At 43.9% G+C, this 21270-nt stretch overlaps 1 protein-coding gene across 2 annotated transcripts in view; it reads left to right on the top strand.

The window, feature by feature from the left end:
- Window positions 1-21270, top strand: part of SCUBE1 (signal peptide, CUB domain and EGF like domain containing 1) — a 349647-nt gene that overhangs the window by 27029 nt on the left and 301348 nt on the right. For both annotated transcript variants that reach the window (XM_075344232.1, XM_075344233.1), the window contains exon 3: window positions 3252-3377. In XM_075344232.1, the coding sequence (XP_075200347.1) occupies window positions 3252-3377 (126 nt within the window). The remainder of the gene's footprint in view (window positions 1-3251; window positions 3378-21270) is intronic.

Below are 21270 nucleotides of genomic sequence, written 5' to 3' on the forward strand. Positions count from 1 at the left end.
GAGACAATGGAGCCATGAGCTTCTGGAGACTTCTCCATATATAGCCACATACTCAAAAGTGGGTGTGAACCCTTCCCCCTCCAGGGGTGGATCCACAGGCACTGCAGAACAGACTGATGGTGGATCAGTCAGTTGGGTGTGGGCTGAGGTTCGAGCAGCTGGAATCTTTGCTGAGGGAAGACCCTGGCACCCATGTGTGCATTTACGGAAGCTGTCACGTGGGATTGGGTTGTGTCCCTCATCTGTTGGATCCATTGACTTATTTCAAGGATTACTTCTAAGTGTTCTCTGGCGTCAGATTGCCGGGTGGCGCTCCCGGAACTTTAAGGACTCATTGTGGACTCTAAAGAACACTATTGATATTGGATGTTCTATGCTCCCTGCCTCAATAAATATACTTGTTGGATTTTTCCTGGTGTCCATGCCTGCTCTGTCCCATACCCCGTCACAGACCCTACACCAATTTATTTATTTTACACTCCCAATATAACAGAACCCAAGTCAGGGTCTGTGATTCCAACCATTCACAGACACTGTCTGGGGGCGGGTCTGGCTGCAGCCAATCAGAAATGCCAGTGGGTGGGGAAAGCAGTGAATATGTATGAGGGATAATGAGCGGTCCTGGAAGTACAGCTGCGGGGAGACTCGGTAAGTATGTCCTGCTTTAACCCATTTTTATTATCTTTCTTTTGCAGCCACCCTACACCATTTTTACAACACATCATTTTTGCCTCCCATTGAACTCAATGGGTTCAACTAGGATCGCAAATCTGATCTGCGATTTCAGGCGGGTTTGGCGATCCCGAACCGATCCGATCCTTGTCTCATCTCTAACCACACATCAGAAAGCCTCCGGTTGGGAACCCGTGTCCTATACTTATGATGGATTTGGGCTGAGATTAGACTTTACCTCTGAACACCATTTATATAATTTTATGCATTTTACGCCAATTCCGAAAAGGTCAGCTCACCCCTACCCAGGACTCTGCCCCGTACCTTGTTTCCGAAGCATTGGGACCACTGATACCCCAGTAGCTTTTAAGGCATTTGTGGAGAGAGACACCAATCCTGGTCTTTCCCATTAGTGGAATGAAACACAACTGGTGGCTTCTCTTCATGGGCCACATGGGAAATTAATTATGTACACCCCGGCTGTAAGCTGATCATTACCTGAATTTTTTTTTCCTTAAATTTTGCAAAAAAAAAATACTTTTTTTCATTTATGCCTTCTGGGTTCCAGACATGTTTGGCACCAGACCATTGAGTCATACACGCCCTTTATTTATTACCTTTTACCTCGTGTTCTATGTTTTTATTTTCGAAGATGAAGAGATTAGATAACAGTATATATCTTGCCAGTTCTAAGGGCAATAAAAGTGAAATTACTTCTCAAAAATGAAGGAAAATCGATAGCGTTAAACATTTTATGAGGATTAATTAGCACCTTTGATCAATTCATGATTTAATGGCATCTAGGTGGCGCTGTTCCTTTATGGGAAATGTTGCAGCATAACATTTTAACTATAATTTTTATTTATTTTTTTATTTTTGCCAACTTTTACCCCATTCAAAATAAAAATGAAGATAAATAGGTTTGTGTAAATTGTATGGATTTTACCGCTAATCTCATTTCCCCATGAAGCATTGCCTGGCTTATAAGTCTCCGTTCACCCACTTGATGGTCTCACAAGCAAAATCGATACACATAGTGTCATGCACGGAGTAGAATATGTCTGTATATAATGCGTAACACACGCGATCAGACCAACGGGCATGTGACGTACTACCAGAAACACCACAAAAATGGGGAAACACTGGGGTTACAATACAAAAGAGGTCCCTGCCGCCTAAGGAGAGGGTTGAGGGGGCACATCTTGCACTCACTTCACGGTGACTCCTGAGCCCCCTATTGTCCCTATACAGGTTCTTTCAACCTGTCAACGAGCAGAATATTGGGTCCCTGAGCTGGCCCTAAACTCAACCTGGCTAGTGAGTAGGCTGACGAGTACACTAGGCTCACCACTCAACTAATAAACACGGAGGGAAAGGTAAGACAGATGGGGGGATAAACAGAAGGATACAAAACACCAAACTCTACCGTAGCAGATGGATTCAATAGTAGCAGGTGGATGAACACAGGAGAAAACCTCAGCAGATCCTTCCACCAAACTAGCCAGAGTAGAAATTATTCTAACAGCAGCATAGACTGCTGGGAAAGCTCCAGTATTTATCCTAAATGGGCGTTGGTCCAAAGCAACAACAGCTGACCTGCCCTGCTCAGAGCTACTGGCAACAAAACTGAACTTAACCCATGAGATGCCAAAATAAAGGAGGCGTCAAGATGGAGATCCGAGACTCAAGTCCGAAGGCAGGCATTGGTTTCCAAACAGCAGGGAGACGACCATGACACACAGACCTTGATTAACCATAGCAAGAACTAAAAATGTATAGTATTTAACTGTAAAAAAAAAATCTCAAATATTCAGTACACCCTGATGAACGTTTTTTGAATATTGAAATTGTTACAAGGGGTAAAAAATACCTTTTTAAAGGATGGGGGGGGAACTCCCTGAAGGTCTAAATTGTGATAATTTCATCCAATCCTGTCTGAGGTTGGATTATAATTTACACCTATACTTTTTTTTATTCCAAGCCAAATTTCGTAAATTGTTTTGGCTCCATAATACCCTCTTTTCTGTCAGTACCATGGACAGAGCATGACATGCCAGTCAGTGTACATTGTATGCAAAGGATTTGCCAGGGTGTATGATTTTATATACATCTGATTTATATATAATTTGAGAAAAAGTCTAGGGAACATGTAATAGAAAGCTTTTTAGTATTTTTTGTTGCAATTTTTGGATTAAAGGGTACTTTTCACTGGATTTTTCTTTTAAATCTGATTACTGCTTTTGATTGATGCTGTTCCCATGGGTTCTGGAACAGTTTTTCTTTTTCTTTTTTAGCCCTCCGTTCCAAAGTTATGCTCCTTGGTAATAATGGTGCAAACATTCCCCTTCCTACCTGGGCGTGTACCGTAAAACTTCTCTGTGGGTGTTGCTTTTTCTCTGATGTTGGCCAATCAAAATATGGCCGCACCCACTATTTTTACCCAGGGACGTAACTTTTGAACGGAGGGGCACAGAAGAAAAGAAAAACTGTTCTAGAATCAGTGGAGCAAGGCCAATTGAGGGAGGTAAGTTAAACTAAAAAGGTTGAACTAACCAAAATGTCATTTTTTTCCCTTCCAGATATTGATGAATGTGATAATGACTACAATGGTGGATGCGTTCATGAATGTATTAATATACCGGGGAATTATAGATGTACGTGCTATGATGGATTTATGTTGGCACATGATGGACACAATTGCCTGGGTAAGTTCATTGTTTCACCTTTTTATATGCTTATGTCTTTTTATATTTTATGGATTGTTTGACTATTTGTTGTTTTTTTTATGTGTCATTGGCCTTACCCCTCCTTTACAAACGTAGTCTTGTCTGCACCTTTAGAGAATTAACTATGAACTCCTAAAATGACAAGAGCGTAACTGTCCTTTCACAGAAAAACTGCCCACATCACCTACAAGTTAAAACTGCTTTTGGTGCACCAATCGCTCTAATGTGGACAGGAACTGTCCCGTTACTCAAGCTCTGTTTCTTGCCATCAACTCTTTTACGTGGGTGGCTCTTTTTCATCAGTATTCTGACAGCATTTGAGATGCTGGAGCTTCCTTTGCCCTAGCTTGCCAACCCTGAGCTGAGAACCTTCTTCTCTTGTTTCTGGTTAGTTTGTCTCTTTTACAGATGGGAGATAAAAAGCATGGTCCCTACCCTACTTGCTGTAGAGGAGCATGGTCCCGAGCCTACTTCCTGATCCCTCCTGCCTATAGAGAAGCATGGTCCCACCCCTACTTCCTGTAGAGGAGCATGGTCCCATCCCTACTTCTTATAGAGGGGCATGGTCCCGTTTCCTACTTCCTGTAGAGATGCAGGGTGTCGTCCCCTACTCCTTGTAGAGGGGCAGGGTCCCCCTTACTTCCTGTAGGGGGCAGGGTCTTGCCTCCTACTTCCTATAGGGGGAAGGGTCCCACCTCCTACTTCCTGTAAGGGGGCAGGGTCCCGCCGCCTACTTCCTGTAGGCGGGGCAGGGTCCCGCTGCCTACTTCCTGTAGAAGTGGCAGGGTCCCGTCCCCTTACTTCCTGTAGTAGGGTCAGGTCCCGTCTCCTACTTCCTGTAGAGGGGCATTGTCCCACCTCCTACTTCCTATAGAGGGGCATTGTCCCACTTCCTATAGAGGGGCATGGTCCCGCCTCCTACTTCCTGTAGAGGGACAGGGTACCGCCCCCTACTTCCTGTATGGGGCAGGGTCCCCCTTACTTCCTGTAGGGGGCAGGGTCCCGCCACCTACTTCCTGTTGGGGGGCAGAGTCCCGCCGCCTACTTCCTGTAGCGGGGCATTGTCCTGTGGCGCCCTGGACAAGCCAGGACGTCACAGGTACTACAACAACACACCCCACACCCCGGCTAAACACATCTAAGTCAAACACAAATCCTTGTTGCCTCCCTCCACTGGCTGATGTCCACACCAGGGGGTGAGCCAGGCGGTTGGCCCCGCCCACCGAGGAGTTCACAGTCCTGGAGGCGGGAAAAGGAAGGGAGAACAGTTGAGTTTTGAGAGTGGAGTGGTAGTAGAGGAGACTGACCGTGTCCGGGTGCGTGGCCCGGGCACATACAGCAAGGTTGGCAAACGGTGGTGACCGTCTGCAGGAGAGACTGGTTGAAGTGAACCGTAAGGACCGGGGACGGGCGGTGGCCCGCCGGTACCGGATCGGGGTGCGAAGAGAAGCCAGTACCATTCGGCAGGGCTTACGGACCCCGACCAGGCTAGGAGTCGCCATAAAACTGGTCAAATCTGTTAGCGAAGGGAACCTCCGGGGTTTCCCAGCAGTCAAGACCCGATTGAAGGCAACAGCTCAAACCGTGAAGGGAAATACAGTCACCGCCAAGGCTACAGTTCCCAGGGCCAGAGCCTGCGGGCAAAAGGGGCTCCCTCAGCATCCATCCAAGCTGGGGAGCGGGTTACCGGTGGGAAGCCATTGGAACCGTGAACACAACACAGGTGCAGGGAAAGGCAGTCACCACCAACCTACCAGGAGAGCTACCGCAGCCGTCTGTGGGACCCGTCCATCCAGCCGTTTGTTTTACCGGAGACTTTGCATTCATCATTGGCTGAGTGAGTACCACCGTGCCGTGCGGCACAGCGCTGCCCCCGCGACCCTGCACCTCACCAGGCCCCTTAGCCCGCCTGCCATCCCTCGATCACCGGGCCCCGGGACAACCAACCCCCCTACTCACGGAGGGGAGAACCAACATCCAAGCTGCTCCCTGTCATCGCTCCCGGAATCCCCGTCCAGAGCAGCGGTGGTGTCACAACCTCACCACAACCGTGGGTGGCGTCACGGACAATATCCCTAAACCAAACCACCCCCCCCATTCACTCACGGGCGAGGAGCGCCGCTCGAGTCCCCGGGATCCGGCCCACCGCTCGAGCCACCGAGCGAGCAGCAGCAGCAGCCGGACCCGAGCAGTGGGTGAGCGCAGCGTCCCCTCCTCCGCCCGCGACAGTCCCACCTACTTCCTGTAGAGGGGCATGGTCCCGCCTCCTACTTCCTGTAGAGGGGCATGGTCCCGCCTCCTACTTCCTGTAGGGGGGCAGGTCCCACCCCTTACTTCCTGTAGAAGAGGCAGGTCCCACCCCCTACTTCCTGTAGAAGCTCCCAGCTCTGATTAACCTATTATCTACCAATGTCCTTTTTTGGGACACGTAATCTTTTGCTTTAAATTCATTAAATTAAATTAATTAATCATTAATTCATTTAAATAATTCATTAAATTCATTAATTTGGCTTAAATTTCATTTTCATTTTTAATTTTTTTTCATTAAAAATCTGTCATTTAATAAAAAAAGGAAAACTTCTAATTTGGCAAGTAATGGGTTAACTCAATTATTAAAGTCAGAAACAGCTGCACATAGTGATCTAAGTTAAACATTGTTAGTTTCAGAATCTCTTTGCCTACAACATGCTGCTCTCAGATGACGTAGCAAAAACCTGCTGACAGATTCCCATTAAATAAAGTTACAATGATAATAGTCAGTCTCTTTACATTGTCGTTAGGGGGTAATAAAAAAAAATTACACAGCAAGGGATGGATAAAGTTGTACAGTGGCATATAAAAGTTTGGGCACCCCTGGTCGAAATTACTGTTATTGTGAACAGTTAAGCAAGTAGAAGATAAAATGATCTCTAAAAGGCATAAAGTTAAAGATGACACATTTCCTCTGTATTTTAGGCAAAAATATATATATTTTCTTCTTTTACATTTCAAAATTAACACAAAAGGAAAATGGGCCGATGCAAAGGATTAGACACTCTGCATGGTTAGTACCTGGTAGCCCCCCCTTTTGGCAAGTATCACAGCTTGTAAACAATTTTTGTAGCAGTTCAGAGTCTTTCAATTCTTGTTTGAGAGACTTTCATCCATTCTTCCTTGGAGACGTCTTCCAGTTCTGTGAGATTCCTGGCTCGTCTTCCAGTTCTGTGAGATTCCTGGCTCGTCTTCCAGTTCTGTGAGATTCCTGGCTCGTCTTCCAGTTCTGTGAGATTCCTGGCTCGTCTTCCAGTTCTGTGAGATTCCTGGCTCGTTTTCCAGTTCTGTGAGATTCCTGGCTCGTCCTCCAGTTCTGTGAGATTCCTGGCTCGTCTTCCAGTTCTGTGAGATTCCTGGCTCGTCTTCCAGTTCTGTGAGATTCCTGGCTCGTCTTCCAGTTCTGTGAGATTCCTGGCTCGTCTTCCAGTTCTGTGAGATTCCTGGCTCGTCTTCCAGTTCTGTGAGATTCCTGGCTCGTCTTCCAGTTCTGTGAGATTCCTGGCTCGTCTTCCAGTTCTGTGAGATTCCTGGCTCGTCTTGCGTGCGCTGCTCTTTTGAGGTCTAGCCACAGGCTTTCAGTAAAGTTCAGTACAGGGGATTGTAAAACCTTCAGCTTGCGCCTTTTCAGGTCGTCCATAGTGGATTTTGACTTGTGTTTAGGATTATTATCCATTTTTAGAAGACATCTTCTTTTCTCCTCTTTTCAACTTCAGCTTTTTTACAGATGGTGTTATGTTTGCACCAAGAATTTCTTGAAATTTCATTGAATCCATTCTTTCCTCTACCCATGAAATGTTCCCCGTGCCATTGGCTCCTACACAACCCCAAAGCATGATTGATCCACCTCTATGCTTAATGGTTGGCGAGATATTCCATCCCTGAAATTCTGTGCTCTTTTTTTTTTTTTTTCTCCACACATATCTTTTATCATTGTGGCCAAAGACTTCTATTTTAACCTCATTGGTTCCCAGGACTTATTTCCGAAATGCATCACGCTTGTTTAGATGTTATTTTGCATACTTCTGATGCTGAATTTTATGGTGAGGACACAGGAGAGGTTTTCTTCTGATGCTTCTGATGATTTCTCCATGAAGGCCATATTTGTGCAGGTGTTTCTGAGCAGTAGAACAATGTACCACAACTCCAGAGACTGCTAACTCTACCTGAAGGTCTTTTGCAGTCATGCAGGGGTTCTGATTTCCCTCTCTAGCAATCCTACGAGCAGCTCTCACAGAGATTTTGCTTGGTCTTCCAGACCTTATGTTGACCTCCACTGTTCCACTGTGGCATTTCTTCCTTACATTTCGAACTGAGGAAAGGGAGACTTGAAAATGCTTTGCTATCTTCTTTTAACTTTCTCCTGCTTTGTGGTTCTTCATTATTTTCATTTTCAGAGTGCCAGGCAGCTGCTTAGAAGAACCTATGGCTGCTGTTTTTTGGCACAAGGTTAGAGGAAGCTGGGTTTTTATAAAGCTGTGAAATTTGCATCACCCAGCCTTTCCTAACAATGATAGTGAGCAAGCCATATCCCTAACAGGCTAATTAAGGTCTGAAACCTTGGTCAAAGTTACCTGAGCACACAAATCAGCAAGGGTGCCCAATCTTTTGCATCGAGGCTATTTTCCTTTTTGTAATTGTTAAAATATAAAATATGAAAATTATTTTTTTTTTTTTTTGCCTAAAATACAAAAGGATATGTGTCATCTTTAACTTTATGCCTTTTAGAGATGATTTAATCTTTAACTTTCTTAACCCTTAACAATAACAGTAATTTTGACCAGGGGTGCCCCCACCTTTTACATGCCACTATATACAGTTAGGTCCAGAAATATTTGGACAGTGACACAATTTTCGCGAGTTGGGCTCTGCATGCCACCACATTGGATTTGAAATGAAACCTCTACAACAGAATTCAAGTGCAGATTGTAACGTTTAATTTGAAGGTTTGAACAAAAATATCTGATAGAAATTGTAGGAATTGTCACATTTCTTTACAAATACTCCACATTTTAGGAGGTCAAAAGTAATTGGACAAATAAACCAAACCCAAACAAAATATTTTTATTTTCAATATTTTGTTGCGAATCCTTTTGGAGGCAATCACTTCCTTAAGTCTGGAACCCTTGGACATCACCAAACGCTGGGTTTCCTCCTTCTTAATGCTTTGCCAGGCCTTTACAGCCGCAGCCTTCAGGTCTTGCTTGTTTGTGGGTCTTTCCGTCTTAAGTCTGGATTTGAGCAAGTGAAATGCATGCTCAATTGGGTTAAGATCTGGTGATTGACTTGGCCATTGCATAATGTTCCACTTTTTTGCACTCATGAACTCCTGGGTAGCTTTGGCTGTATGCTTGGGGTCATTGTCCATCTGTACTATGAAGCGCCGTCCGATCAACTTTGCGGCATTTGGCTGAATCTGGGCTGAAAGTATATCCCGGTACACTTCAGAATTCATCCGGCTACTCTTGTCTGCTGTTATGTCATCAATAAACACAAGTGACCCAGTGCCATTGAAAGCCATGCATGCCCATGTCATCACGTTGCCTCCACCATGTTTTACAGAGGATGTGGTGTGCCTTGGATCATGTGCCGTTCCCTTTCTTCTCCAAACTTTTTTCTTCCCATCATTCTGGTACAGGTTGATCTTTGTCTCATCTGTCCATAGAATACTTTTCCAGAACTGAGCTGGCTTCATGAGGTGTTTTTCAGCAAATTTAACTCTGGCCTGTCTATTTTTGGAATTGATGAATGGTTTGCATCTAGATGTGAACCCTTTGTATTTACTTTCATGGAGTCTTCTCTTTACTGTTGACTTAGAGACAGATACACCTACTTCACTGAGAGTGTTCTGGACTTCAGTTGATGTTGTGAACGGGTTCTTCTTCACCAAAGAAAGTATGCGGCGATCATCCACAACTGTTGTCATCCGTGGACGCCCAGGCCTTTTTGAGTTCCCAAGCTCACCAGTCAATTCCTTTTTTCTCAGAATGTACCCGACTGTTGATTTTGCTACTCCAAGCATGTCTGCTATCTCTCTGATGGATTTTTTCTTTTTTTTCAGCCTCAGGATGTTCTGCTTCACCTTAATTGAGAGTTCCTTAGACCGCATGTTGTCTGGTCATAGCAACAGCTTCCAAATGCAAAACCACACACCTGTAATCAACCCCAGACCTTTTAACTACTTCATTGATTACAGGTTAACGAGGGAGACGCCTTCAGAGTTAATTGCAGCCCTTAGAGTCCCTTGTCCAATTAATTTTGGTTCCTTTAAAAAGAGGAGGCTATGCATTACAGAGCTATGATTCCTAAACCCTTTCTCCGATTTGGATGTGAAAACTCTCATATTGCAGCTGGGAGTGTGCACTTTCAGCCCATATTATATATATAATTGTATTTCTGAACATGTTTTTGTAAACAGCTAAAATAACAACAAAACTTGTGTCACTGTCCAAATATTTCTGGACCTAACTGTATGTACCCTTTGTAAACCCCTTGGCTCTAATTTCGGTAATCTTTGGTATAAGTGGAGTCAAGAAAGCCACCTGACCTCTACAGCTAATCACAGGCCTTAGCAGTCAGTAGACCGAGACACCACAACTTCCTACCGTATCATACCGGAGACTACCAAAAATAAAGATAAGCGGGTTAGAACAAGTGAGTATACATCATTTTTATAATTTTTTTTCGTATATCTTACTGCTGTAATTTTTTTTTTTTTTTTTCAATCAGATTTACCCCTTTTAAGAAAATAAACATCATTTCGAGGGAAGAATAAGTGTTTTTAGGCTACATAAAAGTATTAAAATTTGGAGGGGAATTTACCTAATTTTATACATTTGGCCGTTTAAAAAAAAGTATTTTGTGTATTAGGTTTTTTAGCGGTATTTTCCCAGCATGTCTAAAATTCCTCCATACTTGGCCACTTTTCCAAACCGTCCTTTAGAGCTCCGTCGTCTTTTCCTAGATCTCCTTTTATTGCTCTTTTGACAGACGCCACTGGGTTCCCTTTTTTTTTTTCTCCCAAAACAAACCTTCTCTGTAAATATGAATTTCCTTCGACTAGTCCAAGTGTTATTTCCGTACACAAAGATGGTTGTTGTGATGGGGAGATGTTGCAGGACAGGACACCCTTTTTTGGGGGCAGGCGGGGGTTTGCTTTTTGTATATATTTGTAGCGGTGCATCATTTTTGTGATTATTCTGCCTAGTGCCAAAATATAATAAAAAAATAAATAAAATATTCCGAGTGAGTGACTAGAATTTGTGTCTGGGGCAGCGAAGGTTATGGTGACACATTTATGGCTTTCATATGGACGGTATAAATGAACTGTTGTGTCATTTCGTAAAACTTTATAATGACTTGTGTGGAGCGTGTGTTTGACTGAAAAGACTTAATATTTATTCTTATTTACCCAAACAACGAGAACGGGCCAGAAAGTCTAAAACCGGGACATTAGTCACATTCTAGGAGCCCGTCTCGGAGGATAATAATTAATCTTGCGGCCCGCTTTTTATTTATTTTAATTTTTTTTTGGTGTCGGGCTGCTAATTTGAATGATTTGCTATGGAGCCGGAATTTTTGGCAAACACCTTATCGCCTCCTTAAACCTCACCGCGAACGGTTTGATGACCCGTGGATGACAAATTGAGTAGACCATTGACTCTTAAAGTGATCGAGCTTCAGAAAGTCAAGTTTCGGATTCGCTATTTTGCTTGGTAGATGAAAGACTAAGGGCAATTTTATAATTTGAGGTGTATAAAAACTGAATAAGGCGTTACTTTTTTTAAAAGCTTTTATGGCATGGCATGTGCGGATGTAGAAGTTCCAACTATTTTCACTCATCGATTGTCCTAATTCGAGACTTTGGTTAAAGGGGGTGTCCAGTCACCAGTGGTGTAACTTGAAGCTTGTAGACACCTCCTACTGGGACTCCAATTATTACAGCATCTTTAATAGTAATGGTCTTTTTCTATATGGGCCAAACGGACATTTTGTACCACCCCTTAGGCTCCAAGGCTTGGATGTAACTGCAACCTCTGCACCTACTATAGATAAGCCCCTGATGGCCACACCATATTGATAACCTATTGTAACACTCAAGGCTGGTGTAGGGGCAGCGAGCAGGGTTAGTGGACCCACTGGACCACAGTGGGGACTTGGGTTTACCCTTTAGTGGGAGGAGCTTAACTAAGTGCCTAATGCAATGCAGAACACAGGTACCACTCCCAGGGCAGTTACTGTGACTTTGGCAGCTGACCCCCAGGACAGAAGATGGACTCAGGTATAGACACAGGTGCAGGCAGCTACAGGCAGGATGGCTGAGGCAGACAGGCAAGTGGGTATAGACAAGTTTGGTGGGCACGCCAGGGACAGATGGGTATGGAAAGACAGGTATAGGTGACGGACACAGGGATAACTGGACAGGAGCTCGGGACCTGACAACTAGCTAGCAGACTTGTAGCCAAACTAAATAAAGACGTTGTGCAGGCTCATCCCCTTATAGGAGGGTGCCTTAAATTCATAGTGCCTCTGAGCCATGGGCTGAGAGGCATTTCCTGGAGATAGCGCACTGGCCCTTTAAGAGGAATGCAGGTGCGCGCGTGCCCTAAGCACACTCCCAGGAAGAGAAAGCAAGCACACACATGGATAGCCACATTTCAGCGGGGAAAAAAGCAACCTGGCCGGGGCAGTGAGTAAGTTGGTTTTCTTACAGGGACGCCGACGCGACAACTGTGCATAAGATAGGTTATCAATATGAGATCGGTTTGGGTCCAACACCCACCCCCCCCTACTGAAGAGCTGAAAACAGCTCCTGTGGGGGTCAGATGTAAATACGCGGTACAGCTCAGCAGCTCCAATCCACGTGTTTACATCAGCCTGCGAATAACAGCCCATCATAGGGCTACTGGATGTCCTAGTTGCGTCAATAGAATATCGACCTTGGCCGGCTACTGCACATCTGTCCTCTATTAATTAGATTGGGGGGCGGATATGCAATTCCCCGCAGTTGATTCAGCTCAATAACTGAGTAGTTCCATCCAGCACCAGGAACAGCTGATCGTCTGGGGTACCTGATATCTCACCCCTACCAATCAGACCATAATGACTTATCCTATGGCTATACCATCAGTGTTAAAACTCCTTACAACCCCTGCTGGCTCCTCCAATATGAGAGACGCTCTTCGTAGCCACTTTTCACTATTAGTTAAGGCCAGATTCACACAATTGTGGTCTGCATATAGACTACCTTTAGTGTATGTTCACTTGTGGTGACTCTACTGCATGTATTTGTTGCAAAAAAAACCCTAAAACATCTTGAAAGCCTGGAATATATCTGAATGTGTTGAGTTTGGGTCATAGGAACCATGAATGGTTTTCACTCAGACTGTGAAATACGGATGTGTAAATCTGGCTTTATAGATTGCTACAGATCATGTGTTTCTTCAATGTATAACTATATTTTGGTGACTATTTTTTGGAATTTTCTTTACACATTCTGTTTTTTTAAACATTTTTTTGTAAACTGATTATATTGAATGCTTTAAGGAAACAACCTAGACAGATGGATCTTGAGTTGATTTGGCAGGTTTGGATTGTGTGAGGGAATCCTTTCACTGTGCTGTGTGGTCAGCTGAAGGTACTGAGTGATTAGACATGAGTGATGACAAGCCATAAATAATCAGTGTTCGGTCATCATCTGTCTCTGAATAATGTCGGGAGGCAATGTGCAAATAGGTTATAATGTCTGAAGCTTCCAGTACATCCTGTGTCCTTCACAGCCCCCCATAGTAGTGGTTGGATAGTTTCAACAACCCAATGTCACGTTATAGACCACGCTCCTTGTTAGGTCACTGGTCCTCCAGATCCAAGAGTTGTGGTTTTTGCTTTAACATGGGTGTGGGTCTCCCCTATCTACATGTGCTCTTTTTTTAGGTTATGAAGACATATGGCCATACAGAAGACTAACCCTAACATCACTGGTAGTGGATAGGTCAATGATCACTCAAGATACATCGACGACACCGGAAGCCAACAGGAGAATAGCTATGAGCAAATTAACAACAAAGTCACTAAACAAGGTCCTCAAATCGACATTGGTGACGAAGACTCGATTCATACATAGTCTGGTCTTTTCTGTAGTAACATATGGATGCAAAAACAGGACGATAAAGGAACAAGACAGAAGAAGTATCAACACCTTCAAAATGTGGTGCTGGAGAAGGATGTTATCAATACTATGGATGGCAAGAAGAACAAACCAATCAATTTTGGATCAAATCAAGCCAGACACGTGACTCGAAGCAAGGATCACCAAGATAGAACCTCAAGACCCACCTCTTCCAACAAGCCTACAACCTACAATAGCCCTCAGTCCAGTAGACCACTGCGCAACCAGCTCTGTCCTCACCTATTGCACCATCACCCATTCCCTGTAGACTGTGAGCCCTCGCAGGCAGGGTCCTCTCTCCTCCTATACCAGTCTGTTCTGTACTGTTAATGATTGTTGTACGTATACCCTCTTTCACTTGTAAAGCGCCATGGAATAAATGGCGCTATAATAATAAATAATAATAATAGAACTTCCCTACTTGGGACACATTATACGAAGAAGAGAGAAGTCACTGGAGAAGGAACAAGGTGAAGAGGAGACCAGCAACCCGATGGCTTGATACTATCAAGATCACGGCGGAGAAGAACCCTGGTGGACCTATCTAGGCTGCACAAGATCAATCTTCCTACAGAGCTTTTATCCATAAAGTCACCATGGCTCGAGATCGAGCTGAAGACTAAAAAAAAGTGGATAGGTGGTGACTATAGGCTTGCCCTTGAGATCTTTGTAGACTTTCAAGAATATTTGGTCTCCCAAAAAAATCTTCCATTTTGTTTCCCCCTTCACTGAAAAGTTAAGGAATTTTTTTCCTTCTGCTTGAGATATAGTTTAGTGCTCTGCTACTTGGCAAAATCTGGCAGTCCCATAAACACTGAGCAGACTGGTGGCACTTGTGTTGCCTCCATCATGTTCCACTGGTGCCTTCTGGATCCTTTTTCTCAGGATCAATGGATGTCACAGTGGTGGGATCCCAAGAGATCAAAAGCTGTCCCCTATTCCCCTTTAATTTACTTTGCATGTGCTAAACAATGTAGAGTTTTTCTGAATATCCCCATTCACGTCAGGAGAGCGGATTTGGGAAACTAGACACATCCAGTGCACCGATGAAAGCAGCCATGTTTTTTTAGAAATTGGACAATTCCTTTACCCGTTTCCAGTCCCATGACTTGCAGTTACGTTGCAGAGATGGGGTCAGTCCTGCAAAGCGCTGTAATTGTCTGTTACAGTGTTGGTACAGGTCCTGTTCCCATATCATCACTTGTGGGTGCCGACTGTAGCATACAGCTGACACCCTTACTCTAACAGCCGGTATTACAGAGAACTCAGATGTCAACCGTGTAACTCCTTTAGAGTGCGTGGTCAATATTAATCGCAGCGTCTAAGTAGTGTTAAAGGGGCAAATGTCATCCCTGGCTGTGGTCGAGTTGCCTCAGTGTAACACTGACTGGCTTAATATATGGCAATACAGAAGGATAAAAATGTATTCTAAAAGGGATTGGATGTTCAAGTGTCAGTGACTTAAAAGAAAATTTCTACATCAATGCAAAAATGTGTTCTAGTGAAAAAAACACATAATTGGTAACCTCACATCAGTATACTGTACGGTAATGTCACTGGTAACAGACAGTCATACGGTTTCTGGCCATAGAAGGTCACAGCATTTGGCTGCTCAAAATGCTCCCTGACTTTTCATTGTTCCTGCTGTCAGTATTCATTAGTATAGGTAGTTTTCCTGCTGGATCATCTCTAACCCCTTTTGGACCCAGCAGGAGCTCACCTTCCACCCAGCTGCTGATCATCAGTATTCTCTTGGTGCTTAAATACCCCTTCCTTGGACTGGTGCTGATGATATTTTTCAGTTCATTCAAACCTTGGTTGCAAGCAGGTGGCTTGTACCCCTCTCTGGTAACGTCTACCTGTGTGATCTGTAGATATGTAGTTCATGCATTTTCCCGTGTGTCCTCCTTGTGTTGTCTATAGTGTTTAGTAGGGTTGACAAAGAGCTCATCCCACCCGTTCCCTATTTAGGGCCCAGCACTAGGGATTCCTAGGGTCATGTATCCTGCTCTGATAGGGACTAGCAGTAGGTTTGGTCAGGGGTCAGCATTTTTCCCTTCCATATACAAAGGGTTTCCTTATCTTCCATTTCGCTATTCACTTTGTACTTCCCCGTACCTAGCGTGACAAGTAAAGGCTGTAAAAATATTTTATCAATTAAAACTTTAGCTTGTAATTTGAACAAGTTGTCATGCGGCTTTGGCAACAGGACTACCCATCTAATAATAAAAAACTCTCGACATACAGTTAGGTCCAGAAATATTTGGACAGTGACACAATTTTGGCGAGTTGGGCTCTGCATGCCACCACATTGGATTTGAAATGAAACCTCTACAACAGAATTCAAGTGCAGATTGTAACGTTTAATTTGAAGGTTTGAACAAAAATATCTGATAGAAATTGTAGGAATTGTCACATTTCTTTACAAACACTCCACATTTTAGGAGGTCAAAAGTAATTGGACAAATAAACCAAACCCAAACAAAATATTTTTATTTTCAATATTTTGTTGCGAATCCTTTGGAGGCAATCACTGCCTTAAGTCTGGAACCCATGGACATCACCAAACGCTGGGTTTCCTCCTTCTTAATGCTTTGCCAGGTCTTTACAGCCGCAGCCTTCAGGTCTTGCTTGTTTGTGGGTCTTTCCGTCTTAAGTCTGGATTTGAGCAAGTGAAATGCATGCTCAATTTACACCTACTTCACTGAGAGTGTTCTGGACTTCAGTTGATGTTGTGAACGGGTTCTTCTTCACCAAAGAAAGTATGCGGCGATCATCCACCACTGTTGTCATCCGTGGACGCCCAGGCCTTTTTGAGTTCCAAAGCTCACCAGTCAATTCCTTTTTTCTCAGAATGTACCCGACTGTTGATTTTGCTACTCCAAGCATGTCTGCTATCTCTCTGATGGATTTTTTCTTTTTTTTCAGCCTCAGGATGTTCTGCTTCACCTCAATTGAGAGTTCCTTAGACCGCATGTTGTCTGGTCACAGCAACAGCTTCCAAATGCAAAACCACACACCTGTAATCAACCCCAGACCTTTCAACTACTTCATTGATTACAGGTTAACGAGGGAGACGCCTTCAGAGTTAATTGCAGCCCTTAGAGTCCCTTGTCCAATTACTTTTGGTCCCTTGAAAAAGAGGAGGCTATGCATTACAGAGCTATGATTCCTAAACCCTTTCTCCGATTTGGATGTGAAAACTCTCATATTGCAGCTGGGAGTGTGCACTTTCAGCCCATATTATATATATAATTGTATTTCTGAACATGTTTTTGTAAACAGCTAAAATAACAAAACTTGTGTCACTGTCCAAATATTTCTGGACCTAACTGTATAAAGGGAAAGTAATATGAAGATGAAAAAGCAAAAATCACTGGCCATAAAGGGTTCAAAGCAAGTGTTAGATTTGTGTTGGTTCCTCTCTTGGGATCAACTCTGCTTGGGTCAAAAGTCCTCAACTTTACCCTCCATGGAAGTCATCAGCCAGAAGTCCTCAACTCTATCTTCCATGGAAAATGTCAGCCAGAGGTCATAAACTCTACCCTCCATAGAAGACATCAGCCAGAAGCCCTCACTCTATCTTCAATGGAAGACGTCAGCCAGAAGCCCTCCACTCTATTCTCCATGGAAGATGTCAGCCCGAAGACCTCATCTCTATCCTCCATGGAAGACGTGAGCCAGAAGTCCTCAACTCTGTCCTCCATAGAAGACGTCAGCCAGCAGTCCTCAACTCTATCCTCCATGGAAGACGTGAGCCAGAAGTCCTCAACTCTATCCTCCATAGAAGACGTCAGCCAGCAGTCCTCAACTCTATCCTCCATGGAAGACGTGAGCCAGAAGTCCTCAACTCTATTCTCCATGGAAGACGTCAGCCTGAGGTCCTCAACTCTCTATACTCCATGGAAGATGTCAGCCAGTTAAAACTAGTAGTTTATGGCACTGATGACAATGACTGAGGTTCAGACATGTCTTCAGTGCCATGGGCTATGACTGGAGTGAGAAGACGTTTGATTCTTCTCAAAATATTTTACATGTGATGATCTCTCTATATCAATCACCTTCTTAAATCGGACTGCTTGGACCTTCCATCCACCTGCCGTGACTCTTGGACCACTACAAGTACTTTTTTATCTCCGCCATCTTTCCATAAAGCTTTAGATGGTGATTCCCCCTTCGCTCATGAATCGACACAGGTCCGTTTGTGATCAGGCAGTGACACGGGCGGCGTTGTGTCTCTCGTGTGAACGTAGCCTAAAGCTCTCCACCGTAATTGCGTAAACCAAATGCTGAAATGTCAACAAGTGTTAGGAGTAATTGATTTAAGATTGCATCCTCACCGGCGTGATTAAAGACAATCTTCCCCCCACTTACGCCCCTCCGCGTCTGTCCGTCTTTTACGTTTTTGATTCAGCGTTATTTATTTTACTTTTGCTGAAGACAGCTGCGTGCAATGTGTTCCCTGGCATTAGGAACTCGTGAATGAGACCGTTCCTAAAGTTTATTTTTCTTCTTATCCTCCTGCAGTTCAAATAGCCCCCCCCCCCCCCCGCTCCCCTCCCGCCCCTTGTTGGTGAGAATGTTGAACTTTTTAACATTTTGACTAAACAGGGTTTAGATTTCTCCACAGTCACAAACAAGGGAGATTTCCTTACAGATTGGATAACATAGATGCATGTGGAATATATGTAGATGAAAGTATATGTTCATAAATTCCCTGATATTGTACATTATATATAGTATTACTAGTATTACTAGCATTAGAATTAAACTAGTTGTCCCATCTCGGCAACTTGAGTAATATCTTTCTCATGACATCCGGATTCTCCAATGATCCTAAGAATGAGGATCTGAATGCCTCTTTAAAATGGAGTTGTTGACCGATACACCCCCGCTCCCTTCACTGCCAATGGGTCTAACTGTGTGGCCACCACTCGTAACAGAGATTTTCAGAGCCTCGTTCTTGAGATGTGGGATCAGAATCCAAAGTATGTGGTGGTCTCCTGTCTTATGGTGACAGATGTCCATGAACATTGGGCATATTGGCAGAAGTCAGGCACCCACTTCTTTCCCAATCACCTTCAAAAGAAATAACCATTTATGGGTAACCGAGCTTTCAACTAGTAGCATATGACCACCTTGAGGCCTCATGTACATAGTAAAGCCATAAGGACTCGGTGTGTCAGTATAGTGTCTCCATGAGGTGAAAAATACGGACCTGCCGACGAAGCTGTTGCGAAACGCGCGTCGAGGTGCAGGGCGGTGTGTTCGGTCGAGGGATCACTGGTTGGTATCCATCATGGAAGCACCCTGATCTGCCATCCTTTTGGATTTTTTCATCATCTTCATGGGCAGCATCTACTAAGCAGTATTTAACTGCATTCTTTGAATGGTTTGGCAATATACTGATAGTTGATACCAGACTTGATACCAGGTATCTACTTTAGTACTGTTGCCATTATAGCTTATATTACATGACCTTGTGTCTGTCTATAATTATCATTACTATGTAATGCCTATCTGACGTACTAATATTTCGTTTCCGGCCATGTGATGCTGTATGAAGTCATGTTATATAAATTCCATACTATTATGTAGTGGTGGTAGATCAGTGCTTCTTGTCATCTGATCTCAAATAATGCAATCCTATAATGGTCTTATGAATTTTCTTGTATAGCTACTCTATGCGGTTTTTTCATTTGCAATAGCAATATATTATGCCCTGTCTCATCCACACTGTCCTCTGTCCTCTACAGGCTCTGAGCTAGTAGGTGTTGTAGAGACTGATGTCTCCCATATGCAGCACACACAGACATCAGGGATTCCTGCTCTTCTGTCTCTGTATAGTACAACCTAAGAATCAGAAGTTTGCTCCTCTACAGACTCTCTAATTTTCAGTTGTCTCTGAGCTAGTGGGTGTAGTAAAGACTAGCAGCTATGATGTCTCCCATACACAGCACACACAGACATGAGGGATTCCTGCTCTCCAGTCTGTATAGTACAACCTAAGAATCAGAAGTTTGCTCTTCTTCAGGCTCTGAGCTAGTTTTGTGTAGTAGAAACTAGCTGCTATTATGTCTCCCATACGCAGCACACAGTGACATGAGGGATTCCTGTTCACCTGTCTCTATGTAGCACAGCCTAAGAAGCAAGTTTTCTTCTCTACAGGCTCTCTAATTTTCAGTTGTTTGTGAGCTAGTGGGTGTAGTAGAGGCTAGCTGGTATCATGTCTCCCATACACAGCACACCCTGACATGAGGGATTCCTGCTCTCCTGTCTCTATGTTGCACAACCTAAGAAACAGAAGTTGTCTCCTCTGCAGGCTCTCTAATTTTCAGTTCTTTTTGAGCTAGTGGGTGTAGTAGAGACTAGCTGCTATGATGTCTCCCATACACAGCACACCGTGACATAAGAGATTCCTGCTCTCCTTTCTATGTAGTTTCACCTAAGAAGCTGAAGTTTGCTCCTCTACAGACTCTCTAATTTTCAGTTGTCTCTGAGCTAGTGGGTGTAGTAAAGACTAGCAGCTATGATGTCTCCCATACACAGCACACACAGACATGAGGGATTCCTGCTCTCCAGTCTGTATAGTACAACCTAAGAATCAGAAGTTTGCTCTTCTTCAGGCTCTGAGCTAGTTTTGTGTAGTAGAAACTAGCTGCTATTATGTCTCCCATACGCAGCACACAGTGACATGAGGGATTCCTGTTCACCTGTCTCTATGTGGCACAACCTAAGAAGCAAGTTTTCTTCTCTACAGGCTCTCTAATTTTCAGTTGTTTGTGAGCTAGTGGGTGTAGTAGAGGCTAGCTGGTATCATGTCTCCCATACACAGCACACACAGATATGAGGGTTACTTGCTCTCCTGTGTCTGTATAGTGCAACCTAAGAAACAGACGTTTTCTCCTCCGTAAGCTTTCTAATTTCCATTGGTTTCTGAGTTAGTGGGTGTAATAGAGACTAGTTGCTATGATGTCTCCCTTACACAGCACACACAGACGTGAGGAATTCCTGCTCTCCTGCTTGTGGAACAACCTATGTAGCAGTAGCATGGTGGACATTATACAGCAGTACTGAGCAGTGTAGCTGTGAATCCATTTATGTGGTGAGGTAAAACACTTACTAGAAAGCCAGTAGCAGAACTCAGTATGTATCTGTGTTTCTTTCTCTCTGCTCTCTGACTGCTGAGACCTGATTACCCTCAACCAAAACCCTCCCATGTCCGATTAACCACTCCGAGACAAATTAACCAAAAATACAAACTTTATTAGGAGAGCTTTATAAAAATAGTAAACAACTCTCATCTTTTATTGTGGATGGAGGTCGGTCACAGCACAATTAATCATTATAAATAACCACTTTCAAACGAAACTTTGTGCCAGGCCGGACTTCCGGCGCACTTTAGCTTTCGTAATTGAACTGTTTTGCTTGAAACCGCCACGGAGGAGCAGAGGGCCTAGACTGTGCTCCGACCCCCACCCATAATGAACAAGGCCTGCTCAATACTGTCTTGCAGGCCTGATAAAAATATGTCTAGGCCAATGTCATTCAAATGAACGCCATCGTTCAACATCAGGGAGGAATTGTCCCCTTCCAATTGCCAGTGTCTAACGACGATCCCCGCCTTAAAGCGGACAAAACGCGAAATACGCGAATTGAGTGTCCGCCTCGAAC

Source organism: Anomaloglossus baeobatrachus, chromosome 4 (genome assembly GCF_048569485.1).
Source record: "Anomaloglossus baeobatrachus isolate aAnoBae1 chromosome 4, aAnoBae1.hap1, whole genome shotgun sequence".
In the NCBI taxonomy this organism is placed as follows: domain Eukaryota; kingdom Metazoa; phylum Chordata; class Amphibia; order Anura; family Aromobatidae; genus Anomaloglossus; species Anomaloglossus baeobatrachus.